Source organism: Notothenia rossii, assembly GCF_949606895.1.
Source record: "Notothenia rossii genome assembly, chromosome: 2".
Lineage (NCBI taxonomy): Eukaryota > Metazoa > Chordata > Actinopteri > Perciformes > Nototheniidae > Notothenia > Notothenia rossii.
The window spans coordinates 78,423,741-78,436,541 of NC_136904.1; the positions used below are offsets into that span (position 1 = coordinate 78,423,741).

At 39.4% G+C, this 12,801-nt stretch overlaps 1 protein-coding gene across 1 annotated transcript in view; it reads left to right on the forward strand.

Annotated features, from left to right (window-relative positions):
• kcnh7 (potassium voltage-gated channel subfamily H member 7) overlaps window positions 1-12,801 on the forward strand; it is a 36,570-nt gene that overhangs the window by 10,151 nt on the left and 13,618 nt on the right. The window contains exons 4-6 of the mRNA XM_079663785.1: window positions 3,343-3,777; window positions 5,060-5,271; window positions 9,057-9,482. Coding sequence (XP_079519911.1) covers window positions 3,343-3,777; window positions 5,060-5,271; window positions 9,057-9,482 — 1,073 coding nt within the window. The remainder of the gene's footprint in view (window positions 1-3,342; window positions 3,778-5,059; window positions 5,272-9,056; window positions 9,483-12,801) is intronic.

Here is a 12,801-nt window from a genome sequence, read left to right on the forward strand (position 1 = left end):
TATGCATTATTTAGTGCTCAGTACATTGCAGTCTACATGTACAATGATAACATGCATCGATCTGCTTACGAACCCTTCACTTGTTGAAATGTTGCATTCCTAATTGTTATAGCTGTTCTATGTATTTCCGCAGAGCAGAATATATGGCTCCCTTATTTTTTTTATTTGGATTTGTGTCAGTAGGTGTAAATGTCAGTGAGACATTCCAGCCCCTCCCTGATTGTAGGCACTCAGCATCGCTTCTCTGACCAGAGCTCAGCTATCCACTTCACTCAGCATGAATTCCTCCAGAGCTCTGGCATTCTGCTTGTGCTGTACTGTGTGTTTGCGTGTATGTGCGTGTATGCATTCAGACGTGTGTGTGTTGCGTGCATGCATGTGCTTGAATGCCTATGTGTGAGTGTGTGTCTCTGTCTGTTGCTAACATTGCTAATCAGAGTTGATTGCTTGTGACCGTGCTACGGCGAGGAGACCTGTGGGTAGCTGGCGCAGACAAACATGTGATGTGACTTCTGATTAGAAGGAGTCTTGACTTCTTGTACACTTTACACTTGAAGTATGACCTAACTGTTGTATTTGTCTTCGAGCAGCCTTAAGATATCACCAGGGTATTATCTGCACATAATGCCTTTTCTCCGCACCACAAATTCAGTATTTCTTTAGATGTGTATGAAAATAGCCAGAAAATGCCCATATAGCCCAACCATACACTTGGTGAAGCAGCCTATGAAAAGTGATTTTTGTACATTGGGGAGCTTATTATGAGGTGCTGTTGACAGCAGGCAATAAAACTGCAGGTGTCAACTAGCCCAATATTGAGCCTGGAAGAGAGTAATCCCTCTTTCCCTGAGCTGCAATTTAGAACACAACACTCAGCAACTTCCACATGCCTTCAAGGCCCCAAACCAGAAACAATACTTACACACTACTGGGCAGAAAGATACACTGTTCAGTGCACAGGGACTTCTGTTCAATCAACAGCTTTATAAGCTATACACTTTTAAAATAGAGGCCCAGTCGAGCTAAATTCCTTTCAATAATAAAGTCCACTTCTACTCTTTCTAAACGATGTAGCTCCTCATCTATCTTTAAAAGTATGGACACACAGTTGCTAGTGCTTCTCTTCTACCCACATTTCATTAGCATGGCTGATGTCTGGAACATAAATCCACTGGTAAATCATGAGCTGCGCTTTCAGGCTTGCCTCCCTTTTCTCACCACAAAAGACTGTCACTGCTAATGTCGCATCGATCGCCTTGTCAATCTTTCCTTCACTTGTGAACAAGATCTTGAGATAGTTCAATGTGTAATCTTGAAGAAGCATTCTCACTCAAAGCTCAAAAGGCACAATCCAATGTTTTCCAGCAGAAAACAATGGCCTTGGAGATGCTGATTCTCATCCTCAACCAATTAAACTCTGCGCCGCAAGCTGTCCCAATAACAAGAATAAACATGTATTTTGGGAAAGACAGGTTGACATATCCCCCACAGTATTAGGAAAAAGCAAACCTTATAAGAGAGTCTCAATCATTTCCGATAATAGGGTATTTAGAGGTTAAATCACATGTTTTAGGACATTTTCTCAATTAACCTAGGAATTGAATCAGGGAGTCCCAAATATCTAAACCTCTTAACACTTAAAGGAAATGTCATTAAGTCGGCATGTGAGTTGTTAGGATCAATTGGCGTGTGGCCTGTTATGTGCTAGTCCTCAGAGTCCTTTGAAATCAGGTGTGAATTGGTTTGAAAACACCTCACAGGAGATTTTGGCAGAGCACTGTAAGCTGCTGATAAGATTTGTTCAGGAAAACTTCAAAAGGCTTTTGTCAAAATTGCAGCAAGGTGTAGTAAAATCTCCAGGGCCACACACAAAGGAGAGAGGCAGAGCAGTTGTTCCACTCGTACAGCAGATGGATTGTCCAATTAACACAGCATCCCATTTAAACCTAGCAACAGACTAATGCAAACACCTGCACTCCACTCTAATGAACGTAAACCCAAATTGTAATAATAAGACTCTGCAGCCTTGCTATATATAAAACTACAATAAGAGGCACCTATATGAATATTTTAGAAGAGGCTAATTGAAATGTCAGTTTTCCAGAGAAAGGTATGTTCTAAAATATGAATGGATAATTTATGGACCTAGTAGCTTTAGATGTCACAGGAAGGTTGTCCTTATCTCCTGCCGGCTCAGCATGCCGTTGTGTTACTCTCCGGGAAACTTGTGTCATGGCTCTTTTGTAAGATGCCATAGTTGTAACATTAACACATTTGGCCAGGGAATGGAAACAGATGGCAATGTTGTTATCTAAGGAGGCTGCTGAGGGATGGGTGTCTCGTGAGTGAGACCGGGTTCACTTTCAGTTTCTTTCTATTGTTAATGAGTCAGAACTTTCACTCTGTCCCAAGAGGTCATTAACATGTTCTACTGTGTCCTTTCTGAAGATGTAGCTCCTCTGGAAATATTTGTTTCTTGTCTCAAATTAATGAGGCATTATAAATCGACTGTTCTATCTGCTCCTTCTCATGCTGGAAAAGATAAGTTACAATATGGCAAAACCATAATCTTCTTTAAAAGGCAAACTCTTAACACATTTGTATCTTTTTTCTGCTCAACACTTCTTAAAAATATGTGAAGCTTCAGTTACCTTTCTTTAGTGCAGAAACTAAAAAATATATAACTCCTGCAAATCCAGTGTGGACATCCTGTAATATTACTTTTTTAAAAGTACAATTGAGGCTTGAACACTTGTCCCATCAGAGCCAAAATGTGTTCCTTTTGATTATTTATGAGGGGATATGTTTCAGCACCTGCCGTTCTCAACTTAGAGACTCCATGTACTTTCTTAGTAATAATGTTGCTTAAAGGGCTTCTAGCCAGAACTTTAAGGGCAAGGTATAATTATATAATAATAGATTTTCCTAAAGTCAAAGAAAGAAGTGTGGTTGTCCTCTGGTTTAACTTTCATGACCTTTGCAATAGCTAAAAATGTGCTTGTAATTTAACCTGCAGCTTTATACTATAGGTCACTTCTTCTGTCTCTCGGCCAACAACATTGTTCCACTCTTTGTTGGTCACAGTTCTCTCCTAGGAGGCTGAAAATTAGCATGGACGTCAAGTGCTTGTGAGGTTATGTGTATGTTAATGCATAAATGTGTGGATGTGTGATCCTATCTACAACCAATTTAGACTTATTTGTTCAGCAAAAAACTCTTATCCAATTATGACTTTACTTTATTCATTATGTAAAAAATATTGCTCACGGATGATTTTGTTTTTCAGTGCTGTACTCTCTAAACAATTAACAAGCCTTCTCGTTATTTGTTCTCACTTTTTAGGGAGTAGATTCTTCCGCTTCCGCCAGGCTGCTTTGAGCTTAATGAACACCAAGCAATCACTTCCGCAAGAGGACCCTGATGCTGTGATGGTGGACCAACCCAAAGAGAATGAGGGCTCAATGGCCCTGCAGAGCTTCCCCTCACCCACCAAGAGCATCTGCAGTCCCATTGAGACCAATGACACACATGGTCTCATAGGCTCAAACCACCACTCTTCCCAGGCTAGCGTCGGTCCTGAACCAATTGACCATTCATCCCCCATACTCCTCTGGGAGAAGCTGTACCAGACGGAGCCGCACCAGTCCTCCACCACCCTGTCAAACACCTTCCCCAGAGGCAGCTTCAACAGCATGAGACGAGCCTCATCCGTCCATGAAATTGAGGCCTACAGCTCCAATTCCAAAAGCATATTCGGGGATCGTAATACCAGCAAAGGTATGTAAGGAAAACGAATGGCTCCAATCTGCGATTAGTGTAGAGCAGCATACTGGCCCAGCCATTACATTACATTATACTTGAGTTAGCCTCGAATGCAGACCAATGTTACCTCAACTAATTGACACTTGGGTCAGCATGGCAATGTACACATCGATTATAGAGTAGGTCTACAAATGTGTTATTTAAGAGTCGTATGTTTTGTCTAAATTGCTTTTCTTATCTATGATTTTATCAGCTTTTCTTAAATGTGTATACTTTTATTCAAAGACTGCCTTTAGAAAATGTTGGAGGTAATCCTGTATTTCTGCCATTGGTTTTATTGCTCATTTCTGTTTTATACCACTTTCAAGAATTGCAATCAGCATAAATGCTCTTCACAGATCCTCTTTTGGTGAATGGGTTGAGCAGACCCAATTATTTGAAATGATTGTACCCTTCAACAACCGGAGAGATTTTATCATATCAGCGGTCTTTAAAATCATATAAAGCGATCATATAAGCTTCACACTTTATGTGCTCTCATCATGGGCTTACAAATCGTTGCTATTAGATTAAATGGCATGAATCTATGCTTGTATTAGTTCTGCTGACTAGGTATTGTTTCAAGCTACACAAGCCATTAAGTATACATTAAATATTGAAAAAATAATTTAAGAATTGCGGAGCTTTCGATTTCCCATAATCATGTCAGTAAGAGAACCACTTATGTTGTACTCAATAGCTCTCTGTTGCCACACATACATTCCTATGAATATTTTTTTCAGGAATATGTGACATTGAAAAACTAATACCTCTAAATGAAAAAAAACTAGTACCTCACTTAATATGTGGGTCTATTATAAAGCCAAGTGCAGTATCCACAGTGTACTCGTATAGCATTTGCCATTTGTAAGGAATATAGCCCAACTTTCTCTGTAGCATTTCCGTTATCCACTGATGCTAGAAAACAATGCTACTCTTTTAAGTGTGGTTTGCTGTTAATGTACAGCTCGGAATATCTTTTAATCTACAGTATAGTTCTACTATAAATATGTCACTTTAATACTAAAATCATAGGAATCAGGTTTAAAATCAGTCATGTGAGTCTTTGTGAGATCAATGATTGCTAAGACCCAATACCTTTTTATAAAATATAACTTTTGTATTCTTAAGCTTTGAGTGAGCAGACTGACATTCATTTTCAAACCTATCACACGTCCATTGCTTGGGTTTTCACTAAGAAGTGTCAACTTTCCATGTTAACCAAGGGGACTAATGTGACTGTTATTTGTTCACCCAGGCCCTTTTAATAATGTGAAGTCCAGCCTGCTTGGCTCTACCTCTGATTCTAACATCAACAAGTATACCACCATCCATAAGATCCCACTGATTGCACTGAACTTCAACGAGCGGACTGAAAATAAGGCTCATTCTCCACCAACATCCGAGACAACCATCATAGCACCAAAGGTCAAAGAAAGAACTCACAATGTCACAGAGAAAGTCACACAGGTAAGTCAGGAAGTTCCACTCTCTTTGATATTGCAGTATCTACTGAACCATGGTCAAAATGTTCCCCCACCATCATAATCAATAATCCTCGCTTCTGTGATGGCACTGGCTCCTACATAAGTTTGGGGAAATGTCTTGCTGGCTGGTAAAAATAAAAAGCAGCTGGTGGTTCAAAGGTTCACCTAGGTTACATTTGTCTGTCCAATACTTACCAAGGTCAGCCGTAGAGGATAGACATTGGGCAAAAGGGTGAAGAAGGGTAATTGGGCATTCCTAATTGTAGAGACAGTGTGGATAATATTGAGGAAGCTTGGTACAATTCATACTCGTTAACATTAGCTAAGGGTCATTGATTCGGAAAGGGAGAGGAAGGATATTCTACTGATCCATTATAAAAGAAATTCATCTTTTCACTTGCAAGCCTTCTGCAGGGATTCAGAGGGGATTCAGTTTCTGGCTCAAGGACAATGCAGCAGGACCAACACTTTCTGTGATGAGGCAAGGGCTGTGTAGTTGCACTACATTTCTCCCTGTTGCCAAAGAAAGCTAATAGTTCAAAAATGTGCCATCATTTTGATTGTTGGATGCCTATGTTTCATCCGGGTATTCAATAGAAAGACAAAAATACATAGGCCTAAACCTTATATTTGAAAATCTTTCAACAGACCTCACTCATTCATAAATGAAAAATAACCATCATCATGATTAAACGCTCCCCCTCCCGGCTGACATTTGTGTTGAGTTTAGAGAAACCGTTGAGATGTGAACACCGCATCTACTCCCTGACTGCTATGATGGGAACATCTATAATTCATGTGTTGAAGATAGGGGAATGTGCTGAAATATCAAAGAGGGACCAGCCGCACTCATCCTGAACCTCACCCCTGCACTATTTTCTGCCATTACAGAACCCTCTCTCTTTGTCTGTCACTGCTTATTAAGCCAAAAACAGGGGACATGTTGGCCTTCCCAAGCACACTGAATAATTGATCTATCTAGCCAGAGTTCATTTATACGGGGAAAAGTTTTTGTCATTATATGTACAGTAGAAGAATATTAATCAGCTAACATGTATCAAGTTCTTCAAACCTTATCCTCTGTTCACCTAATTATTCACAGTTTTTTTACCAAGAATACAGATGTGGAACTCTTGAAAATGTGGAATAAGACAGTGACAGTCAGATTATTCATGGATCTGGGACTTTTTAAATGTACTTGTCAAACTAGAGTGGCTGTCTTTACTTAATACTGTTTGACTGCAGAGCACTTATAGTTGTGTGTCTTAGTTCCTGTCAAACCAATCCTTGAAGTCTGTAAGCTGGTGGGCTCCGGTAATAATTATCATAAGAATTAAGTACTTGAAGGTTTCTTTGATCAACAAAGAGAAACACTATCAACATCATTTTAAACAGTTGTCAGAAAATACCGTTTTCTTTTAACACAGTCATCTAAGATGTTGATCCACATTAATATTTTTGACATTCACAATATGACATGTAGCCTACTGGCTTATAGGGATTCAAGATTCAAGGCTTCATTGTCATGTGCACATTAGCTACAGTATATGACAATGAAAAACGTAAGTCACAGGCTTAAAAGGTACTTATCCATACTCAGAGTATTACCTACTGTTGATGGAGGTCAGCTTGCCCCGTTTGGAGAAGCAGCAAGTACCAGAGACAGAACAGAGCAATGCACTGCTGTGGACCTGGGCAACAGCTACAAATATTTAAAACACCTATGAAATCAATATAAGCTCAAGTGTACGGTTTATTTAAAATATCTTCCATCTAAATCAGACACATGTAGACCCACAACTATCATGTTCTGTAAGTTAAATGTAATAATAATAATAATAATACACTTTATTTACCTTTCAAAAAATAGTTTACAAAGTGCTTTAACATACAAATCCACGGACAGAAAGTTAATTAAAAAGCTGAAACTAAACATGAGAATAGATAGTCAAAAACATAGCAAATAATAAAACAGAAATACATAGAATGAGAATAAATGAAAAATAAAATAAGACTAAAAGTAGAACCACATAAAAGCAATTCTAAAAAAGTGAGCTTTTAAAGCAGGGGTGGGGAACCTCCGGCCTCCGGGCCGTATACGGCCCGCGAGACCATTTGGTACGGCCCTCGAGGTAATTTATAAACACACGCAAAAAAGAAAAAAGTTCAAGAAATCTTGACTGGAAAATAATTAAACAAGCTTGTTTTTCCTTGCCAAGGTCAGGGTCCCTGAACACAACACGAGCCTAACGTGTCATCACGTGGTATATGTCTCGTCTGACAGGAGTGTAGTTCTAACGGAGAGCACCAGAACGCGGCTCCGGGCCGGGACTTCACAAATGTCAGTACCCACAAGGAGCCGTACACATGCCGCAGTTTCTGCGTGGTTGTGTCTTTAGTTGAAAGCCCAGTGGCGATCTGTTCATCTGTCATACTGATCATACAGTCAATAACGTTGTTGTTATTAGCATCTGGTTAGCTAGCTATGCTAACGAATATAAGAAGCTTTTTCTCCAACCAGTGAGGTAAAGGCACATCTTTATATGATCATTATAGAAAAATAAGAGAATAAAGTAAACAGGTATACAATACTAATATGACAGTAAAAAAAAGTTGTTATTAATAAACAAGAATACAGCTTAAAAGGGAAGTGATTTGTAAAATATCCATAAAGAAACAAATCTGCTTACAGTTCTGTTTCATATGGGTGTTGAGAGATGTATCCATAGATCTCTTCATGTTGCTCTCAAAGTGCACCAGATTGATGCTTTTAACTTCAACATTTAAAAAAAATCTTCCTGGTGGTGCATGCCCCCAAACCCCCCTAGATGAGGTTAGATCCACCCCCCCCCCCCCCCCCCCCACACTTAAATCATGTCCACATGGGTATGTAACTAAATACAGTTGCACACATCTTGTGTCCATATCTTTCTGTTTTGGTGGTCATGCCACGGTGCATGAATGCGCGGGTCATGGTCAAATATCTGGATTAAGAGGTTGCTTTTTCTTTGCACAGCATGAAAGAAACGCAAAATGAATGGGCTGTGATTTGAGTTTTTTAAGCAGACGTTGAGTTCAATAACTTGTACGGCCCTCGAAGGATGTTGTAAAAATTGAAATGGCCCTTGAGAGGAAAAAGGTTCCCCACCCCTGTTTTAAAGGGACTTAAAGAGCAGATAGATGTTGCAGCCCTGAGGTGTTGTGTATGTTTTGTCAATGTAGTCAGTTTGCTTTGTCTAAAGTGTAACATCCAGCTTCAGTTTCCCATCGTGAGGGGCTTACCTGGCAAGGAAAATCGGCAGTAATATTCTCAATATACAGTAGCGTACATATACAACTTCAATTTCTTTTAGATGGCTCTTTCTTTTAGGTTGGTAAATTACTTTTTTCTGCTGCCCTCGTCTACAGTATTACATTGCTTTGCACTATGGATAGGTGCCACATACAATATACATACAATTACAATTTCTTTCTTTAATGAAAGAAAAGATTCAAGATGCAAAGGTTTTATTTTCATATGCACAGTAGCTACTGTAGTTAGGCAATGAAAAGCGTGAGTCCCAGGCTCCCTTAAAAAATGCAAGATAAACAATGAAACAATAAAAAAACGTGCAAGAACAACATAACAGAAATAAAATAAAATGGTGCAGCAGGAGGTTGCATGTGACTACTGAATGTCCGTGTGTAGGTACATGTGTAAGAAGTGTAAACATGCATAATCAGGGGGGTTCACCTTCCTGTACTGACCCTGTCTCACCCCTCCTCCAGGTCCTGTCACTTGGAGCTGATGTGCTGCCAGAGTACAAACTCCAGACAGCCCGCATTGACAAGTTCACCATCCTTCACTACAGCCCCTTCAAAGCTGTCTGGGACTGGCTGATCCTGCTGCTGGTCATTTACACGGCCATCCTCACTCCTTACTCCGCTGCCTTCCTTCTCAATGACCAGGAGGAGCAGAAGAGGCGTGAATGTGGATACTCCTGCAGCCCTCTGAACGTGGTGGATTTAATGGTGGACATCATGTTTATCATCGACATCCTCATAAACTTCAGGACCACCTACGTAAACATAAACGAAGAGGTGGTCAGTGATCCAGCTAAGATAGCAATCCATTATTTTAAAGGCTGGTTCCTCATAGACATGGTGGCGGCAATCCCATTTGACCTTCTTATCTTTGGCTCAGGATCAGATGAGGTATGTTATCGCTAATGCATATATTTTACCTGTTTGTTTTTTTTCTCCCAGGGAGCTTTTCTGTACATCAACCCACACAGAGTTATCCATTCACTAAGTCCAGACTTGTGCCCACTACTTTAAGCCTGAATCTTTCTGCCTCGGCTCTGAAAGGATTACTTTAAATTGCATGTTTTTTCATACTTGTTTCTATCTTTTTTCCTTTTTGAATGGTCCTCATTCTAGAATCCATTTACAAGGATTAATGGCTTACCAAATGGCAATCAATGATGCATTTATATGAGGAGCAGGCCAACAGGGGTGTGTGCACAGCTTACATGCAGATGTGAGATGGCCATTGGTAGACTGGCTGCCAGGCCGGCTGGCTTGTTTGTTGATAGGTCCTCTCAGGCTCTAGATCCACTTTAGTGCTTTATCATGCTTTGTAGGCACTCCATTACAACAGAAAAGCTCCTGATTATAAACCATAATCATCTTTTGTTTGCAGATGCTGCTGAGTCAGCCCAGTGAACAACAATAAAACAAAAATAAAATGGACGTGTGTTTCTCTCATAAGACAGTGTAACAAACATATCACTTCACAGTCCTGGCCCGTCTGCTTGATAAGTTGCAAGTTAAACATAAAATAACTTTTCTTGGTAAATGCAACATTGACTATTAAACACTTAACTAAAGTGAAAGGTCTGTTAAGAGGACATCATATATTTCATAGCTTACCAGCCAGATATGTATAATTTAACTAAGTATGCAATGTTCTGCTGCATTGATGGCTTTCACAATGCTTATTGAATTATGCAACATAAGTAAACGGTTTTATTCAAGTATTCAAGTAAACTAATTGATTGGAGAAGCGAATTTCTTTGAAATAGATTTTAATTAATGTATTGTAGTTTTCAAAAATAAATTACTGTGGTCTTGCCACAACAATGAACATTCTGTGAAAAGCATTATGCAAAATCGGCACCACATAGTTTTTTTGTTAATTATAATGATTATGATAGAAATTTAAAAACAAAAGTGGGATTTCAAGCTGTTTTACTAAGAATAAAGTGGACAATAATTGCTTTATACCAAATGTAAACATTCAACGTCCAGTCTCGCCCAGAGCTACAGAGCTACATGATTACTTTGTTGCGCTTTCATTGTAGAATGCAGTGTCACTGTAGGTTTAACTGAAGCAGGGTTTTTGAGAGGCCATACTTTGAGTCTTGTATGTAATATTTAATGTTTAAGATTTTGATTATAATTTTTTCTGTAGTTGTTGGGTCAGTGATATTTGTAAACCAAGCAGTGAAACATTCCTAAATTCTGATCAGTTGAGAAGGACACACATGTATTTGTTCTATGATACTCAAAATAAGCGTTAAAATTAAGGACTTTCTGGGGGGAGCCTAATTGTTATCTTTGAACTTTAGAAATAAAAATAAATGTTGTAGTAATTATCCTTACAATGTTTAAAATGGCGAGCTATGCGTTTAGTTAATACCAGAAGTAAAATTGTTACCGTTAATTTCTTACTTTTATAAATAATGTACTGTTCAAACCCATTCAGGTGGGATGCTCAGTTTTTAGGAGTCTGTTTTTTTCAAGTAATCTGCAGAGCTATAGAAATTCCATTCGGGCATTAGATTCCTTTGTCTTAAGAAAATCTTGATTTACGGCAAAACTAAGCGAGTAGTTAGGAAGGAGAGTGTGCACACATTAATTTCATCGTCAAAGGTCATTCAGTAATTGTCAGTTAGATAAAGGACCATGCCAATGGGAATGGTGGTTAGTGTTGCTAAAACCCTGCTTGATGACAAGGAAGCGGCATGAAAGTCCCAGGGAGCCACTAAGAGAGTGTTGCTGCCCGCTCGGTGTGGAATAAATGAGGATTTATCTGTGGGCTGCTGGTGTCTTCACGTCCCTGTGTTCATTTGCCTTTGACCAGAGGGCTGTTGGGAGTTGCGACAATGGAGTCCTTTTTTTTCATTGTTAAGGAACCTACTTACATCAGATTGTGAAGTGATTCTCTGGATTTGTATCTGCTTTGGATTTGTTTTTGAGAACATGTCAGAGCATGCAGCTTTGATAGATAGGGTAATGTGCCTAATAAGATATATGTTAATGTATTGTAATATTGTACAAATATTGTTGTTAGGGATAGTTAAGAGGTGCTGATGTATAAGGTTCTCATCAGGGACGTGCACAGACATTTGGAGGGGCTATTGCTCTAAACTAGAAAAAGGGCCTCCCCCCACCCCCCCGAAAATGTAAGAACATTTTATAAAAAAAGAAAAATGAAAACCAGGGAAATTGTTTGTTTTGCGTTCCATACTGTATCTCATTTAACATATATATCTAATGTTAGGAACTATTAAAGACAAAATGCGGACAATTCTTTTTTAATGTAGTTTGACCATTGTAACGGCTGTGCCTTAAATAAACTCACTAATTGATTAAACCAATTCAATACGCATTATTCTTATTCTTATCATTCTTTATGAGCGCAGTAACGGTAAGGTATCTAATGACTTATTTATTTAGTATTCCATAACTTAATAACAGAGATGGTCAAACTTAAGTTGAGACATGGCAGAAATCCTACAATGAAGCGGGACATTGAAGAGTTCTCCGGTATGTGAGAGAGGGCGATCAAGAAAAGAGAGCGAGCGGTGAGGGAGTTTACGGAGCAGATGAAAAGACACAGAAAGACAGAAGCACAATAACAAGTATATTTAGGTGTAAATAACCGACGGTGTCAAGAGGAAGTAAAGTCCCCTGGTTTGTCCTCTATACTCTAACTGCCATGAGAAAACTCAAAATCAATTCAAGCATATTTAAAAATGGGGACATTTCCGGGGACAGATTGACCCGAGGATTGGCCACCAAAGCCAGGCAGGCACATCATAGCCACATGAGGCCGGACCGGACTCGGAGGGCTTTCCTTTGCTTTTCAGCTGTCAGATTGTAAACAAAGTCACGTAGATGACAGCGCTGACAAGGTGTGTTTTATCGCAGCGAGAGTCTACAATACTAATTGTGGGCTTATCATGTTTATTCGGCCACAACAGAATAAAAAGACTTTCGCTCTCTCCAGAGGGGCAGATCAGCCAAAAAGTTCAAAAGGGCCGTTGCCCGGGCAACATTAGCCCGTACCTGTGCACGTCCCTGGTTCTCATCCATAATCAGTGTATTTTAGAACATGGGGGTTGCTGGTGTACCACTGCCATGATAGGTTACTTACAGTAAATACACTGACTTTGGAGAAGTACCTCATACAACCCCAGCTCAAAACATCCAACAACTATCCCTTCAACATTCAAGCTGGTTCTGTTCT